Source organism: Theropithecus gelada, chromosome 3 (assembly GCF_003255815.1).
Source record: "Theropithecus gelada isolate Dixy chromosome 3, Tgel_1.0, whole genome shotgun sequence".
In the NCBI taxonomy this organism is placed as follows: domain Eukaryota; kingdom Metazoa; phylum Chordata; class Mammalia; order Primates; family Cercopithecidae; genus Theropithecus; species Theropithecus gelada.
This window is the reverse complement of record NC_037670.1, coordinates 161,946,240-161,963,456: the sequence shown is the minus strand read 5'-3', so window position 1 is coordinate 161,963,456 and position 17,217 is coordinate 161,946,240. Positions and strand designations below refer to the sequence as shown.

Sequence of the window (17,217 nt, the reverse complement as noted above, 5' to 3'; positions counted from 1 at the left end):
CTGTTCCATTGTTCTACTTGTCTGTTTTTATGCCAGTGTCATGCTGATTTGGTTACTATAGCTTTGTAAAATATTTTGAAGTTAGGTAGTGTGATGGCTCCAGCTTTGTTCTTTTGCTCTAGATTGCTTTGGCTCTTCAGGGTCTTTTGTGGTTTCATACACATTTTAGGATTGTTTCTTCTAATCTGTGAAGAATGTCTTTGGTTTTTTGATAGGAATTACATAGCATCTCTAAATTGCTTAAAATATGAACATTTTAGCAATACTAATTATTTTAATACATGAGAATGAGATGTCTTTCCATTTATTTGTATCTTTTTCAATTTCTTTCATCAATGTTTCATATCTTAATATAGTTTTAATTATTATTTATCTTCTCTTAATCTTTTTTTTTCCCCCAGTGCAGTGGTGCCACAGTGGAAAAAGCCACAGGTTTCTTTAATAACAACTAGTTCAAAGACTCTGGGCAGACTTTTGCTCTTTTCACCTCCCTATGACTGTTTCTTGATCATTTTTCTTCTTTAAGTTTACATTTCACAAATGCTCTATTTACCCCTTCCTCCCTCCTTCTCTCCCTCCCTTCTTCCGTCCTTCCTTCCCTCCCTCCATTTCTAAATTTCACAAAGATTTATTAATAATTTTTATCTGCTTTATGCCATCATCTTTTTAGTGTGTTCTTTGCCTGTGTTTTGTTTTCTCCTCTGGTATTTTTGCATAGATGTCATGCTGTTTTTTTCCCATTATTATTTGTAATATTTGCATTGGGTGAGTTTTTTTGTTTTTTGTTTGTTTGTTTGTTTGTTGTTTTTTTTGTTTTGTTTTGAGCTTCTAGTTTGGGATGGATGATTGGGCTTAGTGATTTGGTGTGCTGCTCTTAAGTTTGACTTTGTCTGTCTTATCTTCAAACTTTTACTTAGCAGCAACCTCTTCTAGGTTTGGGTCTACTTCTGGCTAGCAGGACACCCTGGCTCAAAGTGGAAGGCTTTCTGCCATAGGTTTTGTTGTGTATAAAATAGTTTATATATCTTTAGCTGACTAAAATCAAAGTTATCTGTTTCCCTAAAACTTAGCTCTATTTTGACTGTACTTGGTAGCTCTTCTTCATGTATGATGGTTTTGGCTTATAAATAATTTAATCAAAGAGGGTATTTCTTTTACTATTTCTCATCCACCCTGTCATTTTCCATGGGTTTCAAAAAAAAAAAAAATTGAAGGGCAGAGGAAATTTTTTTTCTGTGTTAATAACGTGGAAGTTTTTCAGTTACAGTCTTTAACTTGACCTCTGCCTTTTAATTTGTCTTCTTGTTCTTTTATGGTTCACTCTCCACTGCCTGCTCATTCCAGAATGTGTGACTTCTCTGCCTCACAAGCTTGCTCCGTTTAGCTTAGAAGGTAAATTGCAAGCACTTCATAGGGGCCCCACATGCCCTGTATGAAATGGCCCCTGCCACTTATTTTTCAAGTCCTTGCTTTTGTTACTCCTTTACATTCTAGCAATACTGAGTTACTTATATATCTGTTAGGATTCTATGCAATTTCATATCTGTACTCCTTTCACACATCTATTGCTATTCTGCCTGGAGTTCTTCTCCTTCCTAACTTACCTAATAAGCTCCTCTTTATTCTTCAGAGCGAAGTTCAGATGATTCTTGCTTTTCTAAGCCTTCTTTCACACTTTTCATACTGAATCAATCTCTCTGTCCTCTGTGCTACCCCTTTGCTTCATATATATTTTGATCATTATATATTTTTTACATTATAATCATTTGTTTACGTATTTTCCTTTTTCACTAGATTATGAGTTCCCTGAAATTGTTCTTTGTGTCTCCTTCCCTTGGCACATGGCCTGGTAATAATAGGGTCTCAAGTAATAAATTGAATCAACATGAATGGAGAGAGTCAAACCTGAATAATAATGATTTAGGCTTAATAGGAGAAATATTTTTAAATGCACGGCTTGAAGTTTTGTTTTGTATTATTTTGCTGCATTTAAGCAAAATAAAATGTAGAAAGTACCAACATAAATAAAAACAAAGCAGAAACAAATATAAATATTCTGTAGCTAAAGGACTCATGATCAGGAAAGAAGTAGAGGACAGCTATAAGAATGCTAGTAATGGTTTACATTGTAAGGCCAGATACTTGCTCCAAGATAAAGTATACATAGTAGAAAAATAAACAGTCTGGGATAAAACCACATGTCTTTCAGGTGTGGTGAAAAGAATAACCGGGGGGCTTTCCTGCATGCCTCAGTTGTCAGGTTTAAGATAATTATCTGTTTCTGGGATACAACCTCTGTTGTTAAAATAACTACTTATATTGCTGATTTCAGAATATTTCTTCTCTCCCGAGCTAGCTTGCTTGCTTGCTTCCTTCCTTCCTTCCTTCCTTGCTTCCTTCCTTCCTTCCTTCCTTCCTTCCTTCCTTCCTTCCTTCCTTCCTTCCTTTCTTCCTCTCTCTCTCCTTTCTCTCTCTCTCTCTCTCTTTCTCTCTCTCTCTCTCGACAGAGTTTTACTCTTGTTACCCAAGCTGGAGTGCAATGGCACGGTCTTGGCTCACTGCAACCTCTGCCTCCCGGGTTCAAGTGATTCTCCTGCCTCAGTCTCCCAAGTAGCTGGGATTACAGGCACCTGCCACTATACCGAGCTACTTTTTATATTTTCAGTAGAGATGGGATTTCACCATGTTGGCCAGGCTGGTTTCGAAATCCTGACCTCAGGTGATCCACCCGTGAGCTAACTTTTTATGCCAATTTCCAGCAATAACGGATGATGTGCACATCTCAGTAGTACAATGCAGTAACTTGTTGCAGCGAAAGGTGAAATACTGAGTGAGGATGGAAATACTCCATATGTCTTAAAATTCCACAAAGCCAGGCATATGGGAGACATTCAACATGGAAACTCAACATGACTAATTTTCACAAAACACTCTGAAATTGATATTTTATCCACTGCCTGGACATACTGCAGAATGCATCCCCTTGGGACTCTAACGGAGCCATCTGGAATTTTTCAGATTGAATATCAGTGTTTTGCTTTTGCAGAAAGCCAGCAAAGACTCTGCTTCACAAGCTCTCCACCTGAGACATTTAGTTGTCTTTTGGCATGAATTTTACTTTCTTCCTGTAGCTCTGTGACAAATTAATTGCAAACAATGCAAGACACGTTTTTACTTACTTCTCATCAGCAAACACCAGGAGGAAAGATATTTCCTTGTGACTGACTCTATTATGACCTAAACAGCTGAAGAAATTAGCTTATTTTATTTAAAATATAGGTTTTATTTTAGATTCAGCTTCTAATTTCATTTCACCTCTCATTCAATACTACCCCCCTGACACACTTTAGTTTTTCTAATTATTAAGGCAGAATATGGGTGTCTCTGTTTCTGGGTGCTTTTGATGTCCTTTGGCTCTGAGAGTGTCCACATTATAACTAATTGGAGCTTCAAGCACATTCTCTAGGACTTTTTCTTGCAGCTGACCTAGGAGCAGGCAAACTTGTCCTAAAGATGGTTTGACAGTAACATGATGACTTTTTGGGAAGCTCCAGAATGTGTCAGTCTGAATATCAGTGTGACAGAACTGAGATTAATTCAACTCAACACATTTTAATTAAGGGCTCACTTGTTCTAAATAAGATACAGCCTTAGTTTTCAAGGGGGTTACAACCCAGTGAGAAAGGCTGGTATGTGGATGATACAAAATAAGGGGATCCAATGGGAGGATAAATCAACCCTCACCAGGGAGGCCAAGTGATGTTTCTCGGGCAGCGTTGACTTAGGGATTGTGGCAGGTTTCTGCTCACCACTCCCCATGTCCATCTCCCAGAAGCCAGTTTTCTTTCCACCAAATCTTGGGAATCTGTAGTTTTCATGAAAAAGTCTACTTTAAGAGACTTGCACAGTTGAAATAAGTTGATACTTTGCCACTCATTGAGGTTCAAGGCCTTTTCTCCATTACCACTGTCTTTATTCTTTACTGTTCACTCATATAATAAACAATAATATTACTAACCAGTAGGTAAAGTCATATCAAGCATCCCCAAGTAGCTAAAAATTATCTTCAACCATTTTTGTATTGACTAGATGATTCTTGCCCTGAGGTTTATCTTCATGTCTCATAAATATTAGTTATAGTAATTGGCAGCTTTATTGCCAAACTCTTGAGTTTATCTTTGGTCATTTCCCTGCTATGGACTTGAGTGAGCTAATCATTCAGAGAAGAGGACTCCTTCAAAATAGGGGAAGTGTGTGACTTCTTGCCTTTCCCTTCAAAATTTCAACAACTCTGAATATAACGTTATATGTCTCTCTCTCTCTCCCCAAAAAAGAATAAGTGTGAGTCAAAGCCATAGTCTTCAAGCTGGAGGTGAATTCATTTCCAAACTTAGGTCTATATTACTCAAAGTATTTCAACTAGTAGTCAACAAAGGGGAAGTAAGCCTTTTAGGGTTGATATGATTTTTCATTTGTGATCTGATTACCATAATTAGAGCAGAACTCACATATAGTTTGCAAAAGTTGTTGGTAAAGTTCTGTGGAACCCCAGTGATTGCCTTCTTGCCTCATGCTGTTTCTCCCATGTTCTGAGACATAAGGCAGCAAGTAGAGGGTCAGCTCACTGAAACATTAAATTCCATGAAGAGTGGAAACAAAAACTGGTAATGATAAGGGTGCATGCCATTTCTTTTACCTGTGTCTCAATTTATACTGTTCAAGTAGATCTCTTTGTATCTACAGGCACCCAATCTAGTGCTTTTTTTTAACATCCCTGGCATTTACACTGGAGCCGTGTCCTTGGGCAATACACATCACAGGATTTCATCTATACTACATTTCTATGAGTTCTCTTTTTTGTGTGTGGTAAATGTAGACTTACCTAAGTTTGTTGCAGCCCTAGGACACCACGCATAGACTGACATTTTAGTAACCTGTAACATCCAACCAATCCAGGTAAGAGTTGGGAATTGTTGATTGAAATATACCATGCAATCAACACATTAATTACACTGTCTACTATATTGACTTTCCATTTAATTCAATTTGGGGGTATAATTACCATGAAATAATTCTTGATTATTGTTATAATTATCATATAAAATATTGATCATGCTTATTATTTCCTTTTAGGTCACCAGTCTCTTCAGAAGATCATGGTAAGAATCATCTGTCTTATTTATACCAATTCAGGATTAAAACTTGACCCCTGGTCTTTGCAGTTCATTGTAAGAGCAAATAATTGTTTAAGAAAATGTCTCTAAGATGTTGGCTTTGTGGTTTTCGAATGTGAAATGTCAAACACTTTTAAAAACTTAAATCCCCCTAGCTGAATTTGATATCTTTCAAATCTGTTCCAACCAGTCTGGTTGACAAATATTGTGAAGCTTTAATTTATTCTGACTGATTTCAGTCCCATCAGCAGAAACTTTTTGTGGTTTTGGGCTAGTCCTGTAATTTTTATGACTCAGATTTTTATCCTTAAAATGAGAGTTTATGGTATGTATTCCCTACAGTGCCTTCCAGATTGGATACTGGGATCATGTTCCAATCACTCATTTGCAAAGAGCACTCTAAAGTCTGAAAGGAAGGCAAGCAGTCAGTGGTATTTGTTGTTATCCAGTTGAGATGAATTGTTTGCATTTTAAGATACAGCTATTTCACTCAAAAGAGAAAATATCTTGTTTTGTTCCATCTCACCTTTGGAATTGTTCATTTATCCAATCAGTCACAAAAATGTTAAGTGGCTACAATGAGTCAGTTGTGCTATACAGTTGTTTTACAAATATGCTATATGGAACTTTGGTTTGGGGCCCCTTTGTATCTTACTTGGACTTTGGAAATTCTCTCATAATTGGTATCCATACCTCTAGATTTCTTTTCCCTAGATCACTGTATACCTGGCTGGCACCAAAATGATTGCTCTATAGTAAAAATCTGCTCCTATTGCCTTTAGAATGAAATCTTTCCAGCCAACCAATAATTGTGTTCAGCTTTTCAATATTGTATTTTAACATGGACTAGCAAGCACTAAATAATGGAATATTTGTCTTTCTCTACAGCTTATTGCTTCATTTACCATCTTTTCCCTTCTTCTACCCATGATCTGTTTTCCAGCCATGTGACACTATATCTAATTCTACATCTAATTTCTGGAGCTCACCATCTTTTCCACATCTCCCTGCTTTTATCCATACTGTTCTCTCTGACAGGAGGCTTCTTCTTTTGCCACATAGACAGTTTCTACGCGCCTTACCTCATCCTCTGTGAGGGCTTGCTGATCTGCTTATCATTGTGCCAAATATTTTTCTACATTCTAGGGCTTAATGCACAAATTTCATGCTTAATTTACCTGTTTTCTCTATTCGACTGTGAGTTCTTTGATATAGTTTCCAACAAATAGCAAACAATGAAAAAGTTTATTAAATGAATGAATTAAGAAAAGGGAGAAGGAGTTTTAGGCTGGCCTCTTCTACTGCTACATTGTGATATCTGACTGAATACTGGAACGAAATTGTATTATTCTCTCTGAAGAATCATAGGGAAAATTATGTTCAGGCCCATTAAGTCAGAATTAGGTAGTCAATCACCTAATGGCAACCTGCTATTATGTGCTATTTTGCTGACTGCTGCTGGTATTACTAGGTGTTTGCACATTTATGTAGGCCCTTGGGCTTCCATGTTCACATTATAAACTAGAAGCTTGTGTTTGGTTTTTATTTTGAACTAGGATTCCCTTTAATGACTTTTGGTTGTCTTTGCCTTTCTGTCTATAAGAATTTATTCCCCATTCAGACAGAAATGGTGGCTGAGGGAAACTTGTGAATTATAATTTGATAATCCACTAAGACTTCTTAAGTGGTTATGAAATAATAGGTGGCATATGTCAGGGTCCTTTGAAGTCCTAAAGGGTGACTGCTGCCAGAAAGACTTGCTTGGAAGATTAAGAGCACTTCAGAATTGATTATTTTAAGAACCTTATATGTGATTAGTTGAAGAAACATTATTGATATTACAGGTCCATTATAATTTCATGGCTTCAAAAAATTATTACATGTTCATACCTCTTAGTTTGTTTCTGTGACTTCCAAAAATAGTTCAAGTACATAATGCAAAATTATAGTGATGATTTACCTAATCTTATGTAGTTGTTCATCATTTTCTAGCCCATATATTCTTGAAAAAAAATCTTTTTTCTTTATTGCCAGAATTTTCTATCTACCACTCAAAATATGTTTCTTTCTATTTATACATTTTTAAGAGCTCATATGTACTATGGCTAGTATAAAACCCCTTGAATGTTATAGCATCAATCTTACGTATTATTTGTACACAATAATGGCATTGCAATATACTTGTAAGAGAGGTGAGAAGTAGCAATTTTTTTTTCTCAAGTTTATTGGTAGAAAATTTAAGGCATGTTGTGCAAATGGATTGTGAAATTGGAATATAAAACCTATGTCTCTTGATTTTCTATTTTGTTTGCTTTCCTCAACTAGTCCTCCCTCTGTAATAACTAGTCACTTCGGCTCTAAGACAAGAACTTATTCTTGGAAAAATCTAATTTTGCCATGTCCAATAACCCTGGTATTTTTCATTCTCATGGTACTCTTGCATAGAGAGCTTGAATACAGTGGCTTTGTCATTGACCTTATCTTGTTTGTTTTGTTTTCCTTGTCTGTAAGATGGGGCTAATCAGAAACTGTGTACCTCATGGGATTGTATCAAGTTCAGTTGAGAAATCATTTGTAAAATCACTTTCTGATTTGTTAAAAGCACCCCAAACATAGTATTATTCTCTAGCATTCAGGCGGTAGAAGAGGAAGCACAGGTTTATCTGTGATGTTTTGCTCGGGATTACGTCCCGCCCTTGAAAAGTTAAAAGAGGATGGGAGAGCATAACCGTTTTTTTCATTTTCATTAAATTTTCTCTGGAAACCTGTTATTACATCGGGGTGAGGAGGAGTAAAATGTTTAATACACCGTGTAGCTTATAGTGCCAGAGTAAAGGCTCAGTTGATGATTAGATGTGTGGTCATATAGAATTGGCAACACAAGGTCTAAATGACACATAAACTGTTTCTATATTTATATAATAGCACATCAGGGTCACTAAGAATAAAGGCTAAATTGTATTGAGTGCTTATTATGCAGAAGCACTGTGCTCGCGTGCTCCAACCGCTTTATGTCCTTTCATCGTTCACAAATAACACTCTGTAGTCGATGCATCACCCCAAGTTTCACAGCTGCAAAAGCAGGCTCAGAGTGCTTAAATAACTTGCTTAAGGTCACATAGCTAGTAGGTGAGAGAGTTAATTTTCAGACCCAATTCTAACAACAAAACTCTTAACTCTCTTTTATCCGCCAACCAAAGACATGATTGAATGGGGAGAACTATGGAGATAATTCTTCCCCCCGCCCCTCCAACAAGAGTATATTTACTACTGTGTAAGTTAATTTCTTTTTAATGACAAAACAAAGCAGAACAAAAATAACAACATGTCCCTCCTGCTGGGAATGATTTGTCCCTGTAGAAAAAGTAAATACCAATGTCACATTTTCTCATAATTAGTTAACTGAGTGAAACTGAAGTTTCAGGGAAACCTGCCATGCTAAACCCCAGTGGGAACATTATGTTTTAATGCTACATCTGGAAACTGGAGCCCCACTCCTTGTCAGAAGATAAGCTTGGCAGTGATTGATTGCACTGTCCTCTGCGTTTCCCCTGTATTGAATGCCTATCACTTCATCATTTAAATTGCTCCTGGAGCCATCTCCTGGGCCCAGGCTGCTTCCCTGGCTCTAAGAACTCATCTTCTATTCTGTCACCTTAGCCTGCTTATTTTACAGGATCCTTGGAATGCTGCCCTTACTGCTGCTACCTGTGCCAGCACACTCAGGGCAGGTCATCTTCCAACTAATGTCTGTTCATTTACAAACTAAAAGGCATCAGTTGCCTCTCAAAAGAAAGTGCCAACAATCTGCTGCATGCCCCACTGGAACGTCTGAGGCAGGCATCCTTCTCCTGTCCTACCTCTTAGACCAGTTGTCAACTATGGCTGTCACATTCTAGGGCAGCTTTTTTTGTTGCAACAGTAACATAGTGAACATGAATTGCAGTAATGGCTATCTGGAAATAAAATTGTCACAACCACAATCGCCAGTGTAAAGTGTTCAAGAATGAATCCACTGTCAGGCGTGGAGTCGGCTGTACTTGGCAGTAGGTTACTGATATAGTTTGGCTGTGTCCCCACCCAAATTTCATCTTGAATTGTAGTAATCCCCATGTGTCAAGGATGGGGCCAGGTGGAGATAAATGAATTGTGGGGCAGTTTCCCCCATACTGTTTTTGTGATAGTGAATAAGTCTGATGAGATCTGATGGTTTTGTAAATGTGAGTTCCCCTGCACAAGCTCTCTCTTGCCTGCTGCCATGTAAGACGTCCCTTTGTTCTTTCTTCATTTTCCGCCATGATTGTGAGGCCTCCCCAGCCATGTGGAACTGTGAGTCCATTAAACCTCTTTCCTTTATAAATTATGCAGTCTCAAGTATGTCTTTAATAGCAGCATGAGAATGGATTAATATAGTTATGCAATGAAACACACTGTGGCATGGCCCAAACTCTTTGAGGCATCAATGGCTATACCTCATCATTCACTTTTCTTTCATGTATATTACTGAAATAGATACTATTCATAAAATATATAAAATGTTATCTGCTCAGTTTAAATAATAAGCAAAAGGAACTACTGTGTACTTGGCCCTCAGACTAAGAGGTAAAACATTTGTAGGAATTTGGGAGCTTCATGTCATTTGCTTTCCTAATTATGTCCCCTTCCTTCTCCTTCAGAAATAACTACTATTCTGCCTTTTTGTTAATCGTGTCCTTGTTTCTTCTTATTGTTTTACTACATATATGCATATCTTACATATGAATGTATATGTGGATATATAACTCATATATGTATTCCCATATGTGTGTGTATGTGTGTGTATATATAGTTTTACATATTTTGAATTTGTACAGATTGACTCATGTTGTGATTTGTTTCTTTTATTCAAAAGAATATTTTTTGTGATTCATCCTTATGGATGAGTGCCATATGCATTTCATCAATAGTTCATGTTGTATACTACTCTATTGTATGAGTATATAACAATTTATATATCCAATCTGCTAATGAATATTTACATAAATAACAGGTTTCTTGGGGTTTTGTTTTTGTTTTGCTATTGCAAACAGTATCACTATGAACATTCTCTTTTTGTAACTCTTTCTGGTATACATGTGCTTAAGCCTGGGAATAGCTTAAGTTAGGTGGTAGATTATATACATATTTAACTTATAGCATTATAACAAATTGTTTTGCAAAGTGATCATTTTAATATACACTCCCAACTTCAGTGGATAAGAGTTCCCATTGATCTACATCCTAGCCCACTCTTGAAATTAACTAATTTAAAAATGTTTGCTAGTCTTGTGAAAGTATGAAATGGCATCTAATTTGTAATCAATGATTACATATGAGATCAAGCATCTTTTCATATAGGCCATTTGTGTTTACTCTTCTATGAAAGGTCTTTTTATTTCTTTTACTCACTCTTCCCCACATGGTTGGTTGTGTTCTTAATGATTTATGAACTTTTTTATGTATTCTAGGTAAAAATTGTTTTGTTGCCTATGTGTGTTGCAAATTTTCTCCAGTTTGTGGTTTATCTGTTTGAGCTCTTTTTGATGTCATCTGATGAATAGATGGATATTCTTTATTTTACTATAGTAAAATTATTGTTTTTCTATGGTTTATGCCTTTGGTATTTTTAAAAGAAATCTTTCAAAGCATAATCATAAAGATATTGTCTCATAAAATTTTTAGAGTGCTTTCTTTCATATTTAATAACTTGGAATTGATTTTTGTGGTTTGGTAAGAGGTAAAGGTCAAATTTTATTTTGATTGTGTTCATATACATAACCAGCTATTTCGTTATCATTTATTTTCTGCACTGACTTGTAAAGCCTGTTGTCTCCCTGTAAATGTGAGTCTCCAGGTTCTGTTTTCTGTTATATTGATGAATATATCTATCCCTGTACTATTGTTTTAGTTGTTATAACTTTGGTATGAGTTCCGGTATCTGTTGGAGGATATATCCTGTAATTTGTTCTTCAGGAGTGACTTGGTTTATAATCGAGTTTTTCCTGTTTCATATAAATTATAAAATTAGTTTATCAAGTTTTGTGTTGAAATTTTTATGAAAATTGCATCAATCTATAAATTAGTATAAAGAAAATTGATATTTTTATGATAGTGCATCTATTTATTCCAAGCTACATCTCTTTACATTTAATTGGCTTTTTAAAATGGCTATGAATAGAGTTTTATAATTTCCTTCATGAATGGTTTAGTCATTTTTGTGTTAAATATATTCCTAGGTACTTTATATTTTTAGTGACAATTCGTATGTTGTATTTTTAAAATTGTATTTTCTAAGTGGTCTTTGCTGGCATATTGAAATGCAGTTGAATTTTAAAATCTTGTTTCTTTATCAATATTCCTGATAAAGGTTTAAATTCATAAATTTTATCTCAAGGGTCTTTTTGTGGGAAGAGAATTCTATATAGGCAATCTCATCTACAAAGAATTTTGTTTTGTCCTTCCCAATCATTATGCTTTGTATACATATTTCTGGCACTTTCTGCACTGGTGAAAACCTTCAGTGCAGTATTGACTGGTAATAGAGATGGCATCATTAACTTTTTCCTGAATTCAAAGTGGATGCATCCAGAAGTCACAATTAAAGAAGTTCACTGCCAGGTGGTCATGATGCAGGTGGCAGTACTTGTTTTGTGGATATTTCTTATAAGGATATTTTCCTTCACTCTAATGTGTTAAATTCAACAGATGTTGAATCTTATTGAATACTCTTTTCTTCATCTTTAGAGATGACTTTTTTTTTTCCTTTGGTCTGTTAATATGGGTGCATTTTACTACTTGAATTTTAAATAGAAATCAATATCATATTTATGAGAAGAACTCAAATTGGTTATAATATTTACTGCCTTTATACATTGCTAGATTTGATTTGCTAATATTTTGTTTAGATATTTATGTCCATGTTCATAAGTGTGATTAGTCTTTAATTTTGCTTTCTATTGTGTAGTATGTATATGATATTTGTAGCTTAAAATGAATTAGGAAGGATTTTCTCTTTTTATGATCTCTGGAAGACTTTGTGTAATACTTGAGTTACTGGAATATCTCGTATATACTCCTATTATTCTCATTTTACAGAGGAGAAAACTAGGGGACAAACTGATTAAATGATTTGTCCAAGGCCACATGCCTATTGCGTAAAAGGTAGAAGTAGGATGTGAACTCAGGTGATCTGGATCCAGATCCTTTCCCAACCATTTCTCTGTACTGCCTGTCAATAGCATTGCTGAAATTTGAGCTCATGTAATAGGAAATAATGATTTTGTTTGTTAAATAAAGACCGCATAATTGTATGAGGCCTTTTTATTGGGTAGAAAGTGATTATTAAAGATGGGAATTTTTTATTCATATAAATAAGAAAAAGCCTTGACACAGAAAAACAATTCAAAGATATATTTTGGATCCACTTCTTATAGCCCCATACGTCATAATCAAGAAAATAGGGATCCAATCTCCTGTCAATAACACTCATCTTTTTAAAAGGTAGAATTCTCAAAAGGTAGCAATCCCTTAGAGATTATCACAAGTAGGAAGATAATTATTATGACTATGATGAATATGAGTAAAGAAGATTAAGAAAGTTAGATACTGGCTGGGTGCCGTGGCTCACACCTGTAATCCTAGCACTTTGGGAGGCCGAGACAGGCGGATCACCTGAGGTCAGGAGTTTGAGACCAGCCTGGCCAACATGGTGAAACCCCACCTCTGCTAAAAATACAAAAATAAGCCCGACATGGTGGCACATGCCTGTAATCCCAGCTGCTTGGAAGGCTGAGGGAAGAGAAGTGTTTGAACCCAGAAGGCAGAGGTTGCAGAGAGCCGAGATCGTGCCACTGTACTCTAGCCTGGGCTACAGAGCAAGACTGCGTCTAAAAAAAGTAAACTTGACTGATGTTATAGATGGAAATATGTGCAGATCTTTAATTGCATTGCTAGGAAGAACTTACTATATTGACCATCACAGTATGTCACTTTGCAATGACTTTGGGCTATCATTAATGTAAAGTTGCTGAAGTGTCCTTTTTTTGCCCCATATCAGATTTTTCCTATAGAATCCCTCTTGACTTTCTAATTAGATTTGAACTTTTTAGTGCTCATTTTTTAGGCTCTTTCTCTTCCTGGTTTAGCTCATGTTGCTTTAGAGCTTTAGAGAATTACTTCTACTCTGCTTGCGGGGCCCTCTCTAGACCTCGCCTTTCTTGTCTTTATTCAGCCATAAGGTTTCGATCACCTCCTACCATCTCTCTGGCAGGCACCTTCATTGTCCTTCATTCAGGTCTCACCTCAATGCTCATTAATTTCCGTGTCTTGGAACCACCTCCGTAGATACTAAGGACAAACAAAGATGAATTTTCCTGACAACTTAAATGCCCACGATTTCTCCTTCCTTATTGCCTACTTTTTTTTTTTTTTGAGTGTGTTCCAATTTTCTTTCCTCATGGGTAATGTTGCTTTTCTTATTTGACTATAAACTCAATGAATAGAGACATTGCCTTATTCTGTGCTGTGCCCTGGCACAGAACTGATTCTCTCTATACAAATCTTACTGTTAAATTTGCTGCAGTATGTGGTGTTGGCAAACAGAAACTTTCATTACAGATCTTTGAATCCCATTGCAGCCTCATTAATATTGTTCCCTCTTGTAGAAGATAGGTCACTCCTGGTCTTTGTCCAAAGAGATTCAGTTACTATGTGCTGAAAAGATGGCCTTTTGTGGTAGTCTCGCTGGGTGTTCCCTGTAGACTGTGTTTTGAAAGGAAAAAAAATAAAAATGATAGCATATTTTTTCTTAGCCTGCTTTCACAAATCCTAGGAAAATAGATAATTCGCTGCTGATTAAGAAAACAAAACAAAACAACCCGCCCTGGGCTTTCCAAAATCTGGTTATATTGCTTTCTATGTGTCCTGACCCTACTGTTATCGGTCATTTCCCTTTACTACATCTCATTATTGATTGTAACCGTATAATCCCTTGATTGTTTTGGTTTTTTTGGAATGCTTTGTTTGTGATAGTTATCTAGTTGTCTTTTGAAGGTTGATTGTAAGTGGCAGGAGGAGATGAGGGAATACTCTTTTTTTGTTTGTTTGTTTTTGTTTTGTTTTGTTTTGAGACAAAGTCTCCCTCTGTCACCCAGGCTGGAGTGCAGTGGCACAATCTCGGCTCACTGCAACCTCCATCTCCCAGGTTTAAGCCATTCTTCTGTCTCAGCCTTCTGAGTAGCTGGGATTACAGGCATGCACCACCATGCCCAGGTAATTTTTTGTCTTTTTAGTGGTTTCACCTTGTTGGTCAGCCTGGTCTCCAACTCTTGACTTCAGACAATCCACCTGCCTTGGCCTCCCAAAGTGCTGGGATTACAGGTGTGAGCCACCATGCCCAGCCAAGGGAATACTCTTTATTAAAATGTACCTACAACATTGCGTTGGATTGCTTTTGGGGTTATAGAATATTTAAGTTAAAATATTAACACCTTATAGAATAAAAAAGCAACAGGGAAAAAAAGGAGTTAGAAAAGGAAGAAAGTTGATGTCCTATTCCTAGTTTACTTTGTTTGTTTGTCTTTTGAGATGGAGTTTCACTGTGCCACCCAAGCTGGAGTGATCTCGGCTCACTTCTACCTTTGCCTCTCAGGTTCAAGTGATTCTCCTGCCTCAGCCTACCGAGCAGCTGGAATTACAGGCGTGTGCTACCATGCCCGGCTAATTTTTCTATTTTTACTAGAGATGAGGTTTCACCATGTTGGACAAGCTGGTCTCGAACTCCTGACCTCCTGTGATCCACCTGCCTCAGCCTCCCAAAGTTCTGGCATGACAGGCGTGAGCCACCATGCCCGGCCCCTAGTTTACTTTTAAGTGGAAGGATGAGAAGGGGCCATCAACCAAGGTGATGTGTCTGGCAACAAATGAAGCTATCATAGGTTTCATTTCCACAGATAAGTCAATACGGTATTTAGGAATTGAGAAATCTCTGACTCTGGTCTTTGTGTAATATTCTATGATAGCAGAAACAGAAAATTGAATTGTACTTATTGTTAAAAGTTACTGTGTTTATGATTTCTGCTGCATGAAATTATATGATCTGGGTTATATTAACACCCAGTGAAACCAAGGGGCTGGGTTGGTACACTGAAAGTTATTGTAATATAATTCTCATGTGAGGATAATTGTTACTATATTTGTTTTTAATTCGACTAGAAATCCTAATATTTAATCGAAAGTCTTTTCCTCTACCTAGAACTTGTTTTATCATTTTGGTGACCTCCTCTTGCAAATAACTGGCTGGTGACTGGTTTCCCTGAATTATGGACTTACCCTAAACATATCTTATCATCATTACCAGTTGCAGAATATTAGAATGTGTTGTCACTTTTTCAGTTGGTTCCTAGAAGGTTAGTCTTAGATGTGTTACTTTAACCTGTATATTGTAGTACTTTGAATGCATTTTTTGTTTGCATTTTTGTTTGCCCAGCCTGTCAATTATAGATGCTTAGGCCTGGACTGTCCTGGATAAAGCTGTTAAAATATTCACCAGTCCAGCCATCTTACAAGCTAATTAAGTCGACTAAATGTTTCCTTGTTTTGCCAGACCCGTTATGTCAATCCTCAATTTCTGGGTTCATTTTGGGTGCCCTAAATCTTAGGATGTGACTTTCTTAGCGTCCTGTAACATCCATTCCCCAGCAAGCACAGTTTCACATAATACTTATGAAAAGTTCATTGCTGAAGCCTCTCCTTTACCTAGCAGAGCAACTTGATTTTCTACAACTTTCCTCATCAGAGCCAGAAAAGTATGGGATATGGAGACTACTAAAACTACATCCCTTTGGCCTGACCAGGGAAATACTGGGAAGGAAGGACCTGGTATTACTACCTAATGACCCTGTAGTATGGTTTGACAGTCTATACAACCAGATAAGCAGACAATGTAGTACCCTGCTAAAGAGACGGGCTTTCTCATATCTCATAAATATTTCACATCCTGGGTCTACATGCTGGTTTTATTCCATATTAGCCATGTGGTCTTGAGCAAATTACTTAATGTCATTAAACCTCAATTTCTTCATCCTGAAAACAAGGATGATAATAATAAGAGTACATGTCTAATAGGCCTATTGTGAGGATTAAATTAGATAATATAGGCAAAGACCTAGCACACAGTGTGCTTACAAACATTAACAAAAGAAAGAGACAGGAAGAGAGGAAATGTGCAAGAGAGAGGGAGAGTAACCATCAATGTCACACAGCCAAAATGGGCATATAGATTTTTTTTATAAATCGACCTCATATGTCTCCTTTGCGTGGGCTTTTGGGATGATTAAAGCCTATTGTTCTCTAGGATTACTTGAAATACACATTTCCTGCAGGGTAATGGACACAGAATGACTTGTGTATTAGTTCATCTATTCTCACGTTGCTATAAAGAATTACCTGAGACTGGGTAATTTATAAAGAAAAGAGGTTTTGTTGGCTCATGGTTCCACAGGCTATACACGACGCATGGATGGGGAGGCCTCAGGAAACTTACAATAATGGCAGAAGGCGAAGGGGAAGCAGGCACATCCTACATGGCTGGAGCAGGAGGAAGAGAAAGCAGAGGGGGAGGTGCCATATACTTTTAAACAACCAGATCTCATGAAAATTCACTCACTATCATGAGAACACCGAGGGGGAAATCCACACCCATGATCCAATCACCTCCCATCAGAACCCACCTCCAACACTGGGGATTACAATTCAGCATGAGATTGGGTGGGGACACAGATCCAAACCGTATCAACTTGTATCATTCTGAGTAATTGTCACTTTAACATGGGTGGTAGGGTTGGCAATTGCAAAAGCCGTGGTTTGGAGTTCCTTGCATCAGGCCTGGGTTTCTCCCTGGAGCCGGCTGAGCTTGGCTGCCTTCTAAGGCCTCTTCTGCTCCCAGCTTTTACAGGCTTCTGAGCCAGGAGAGAACACTGAGCAATGAAACACAGGAGGAAAAATGAAAAATGCCACCTTTCATTTT

General features: G+C 37.1%; 1 protein-coding gene across 4 annotated transcripts in view; it reads left to right on the top strand.

The window, feature by feature from the left end:
* Positions 1 to 17,217, top strand: part of DGKI (diacylglycerol kinase iota) — a 467,910-nt gene that overhangs the window by 409,586 nt on the left and 41,107 nt on the right. For all 4 annotated transcript variants that reach the window (XM_025379314.1, XM_025379313.1, XM_025379316.1 and 1 more), the window contains one exon: positions 5,134 to 5,159. In XM_025379314.1, coding sequence (XP_025235099.1) covers positions 5,134 to 5,159 — 26 coding nt within the window. The remainder of the gene's footprint in view (positions 1 to 5,133; positions 5,160 to 17,217) is intronic.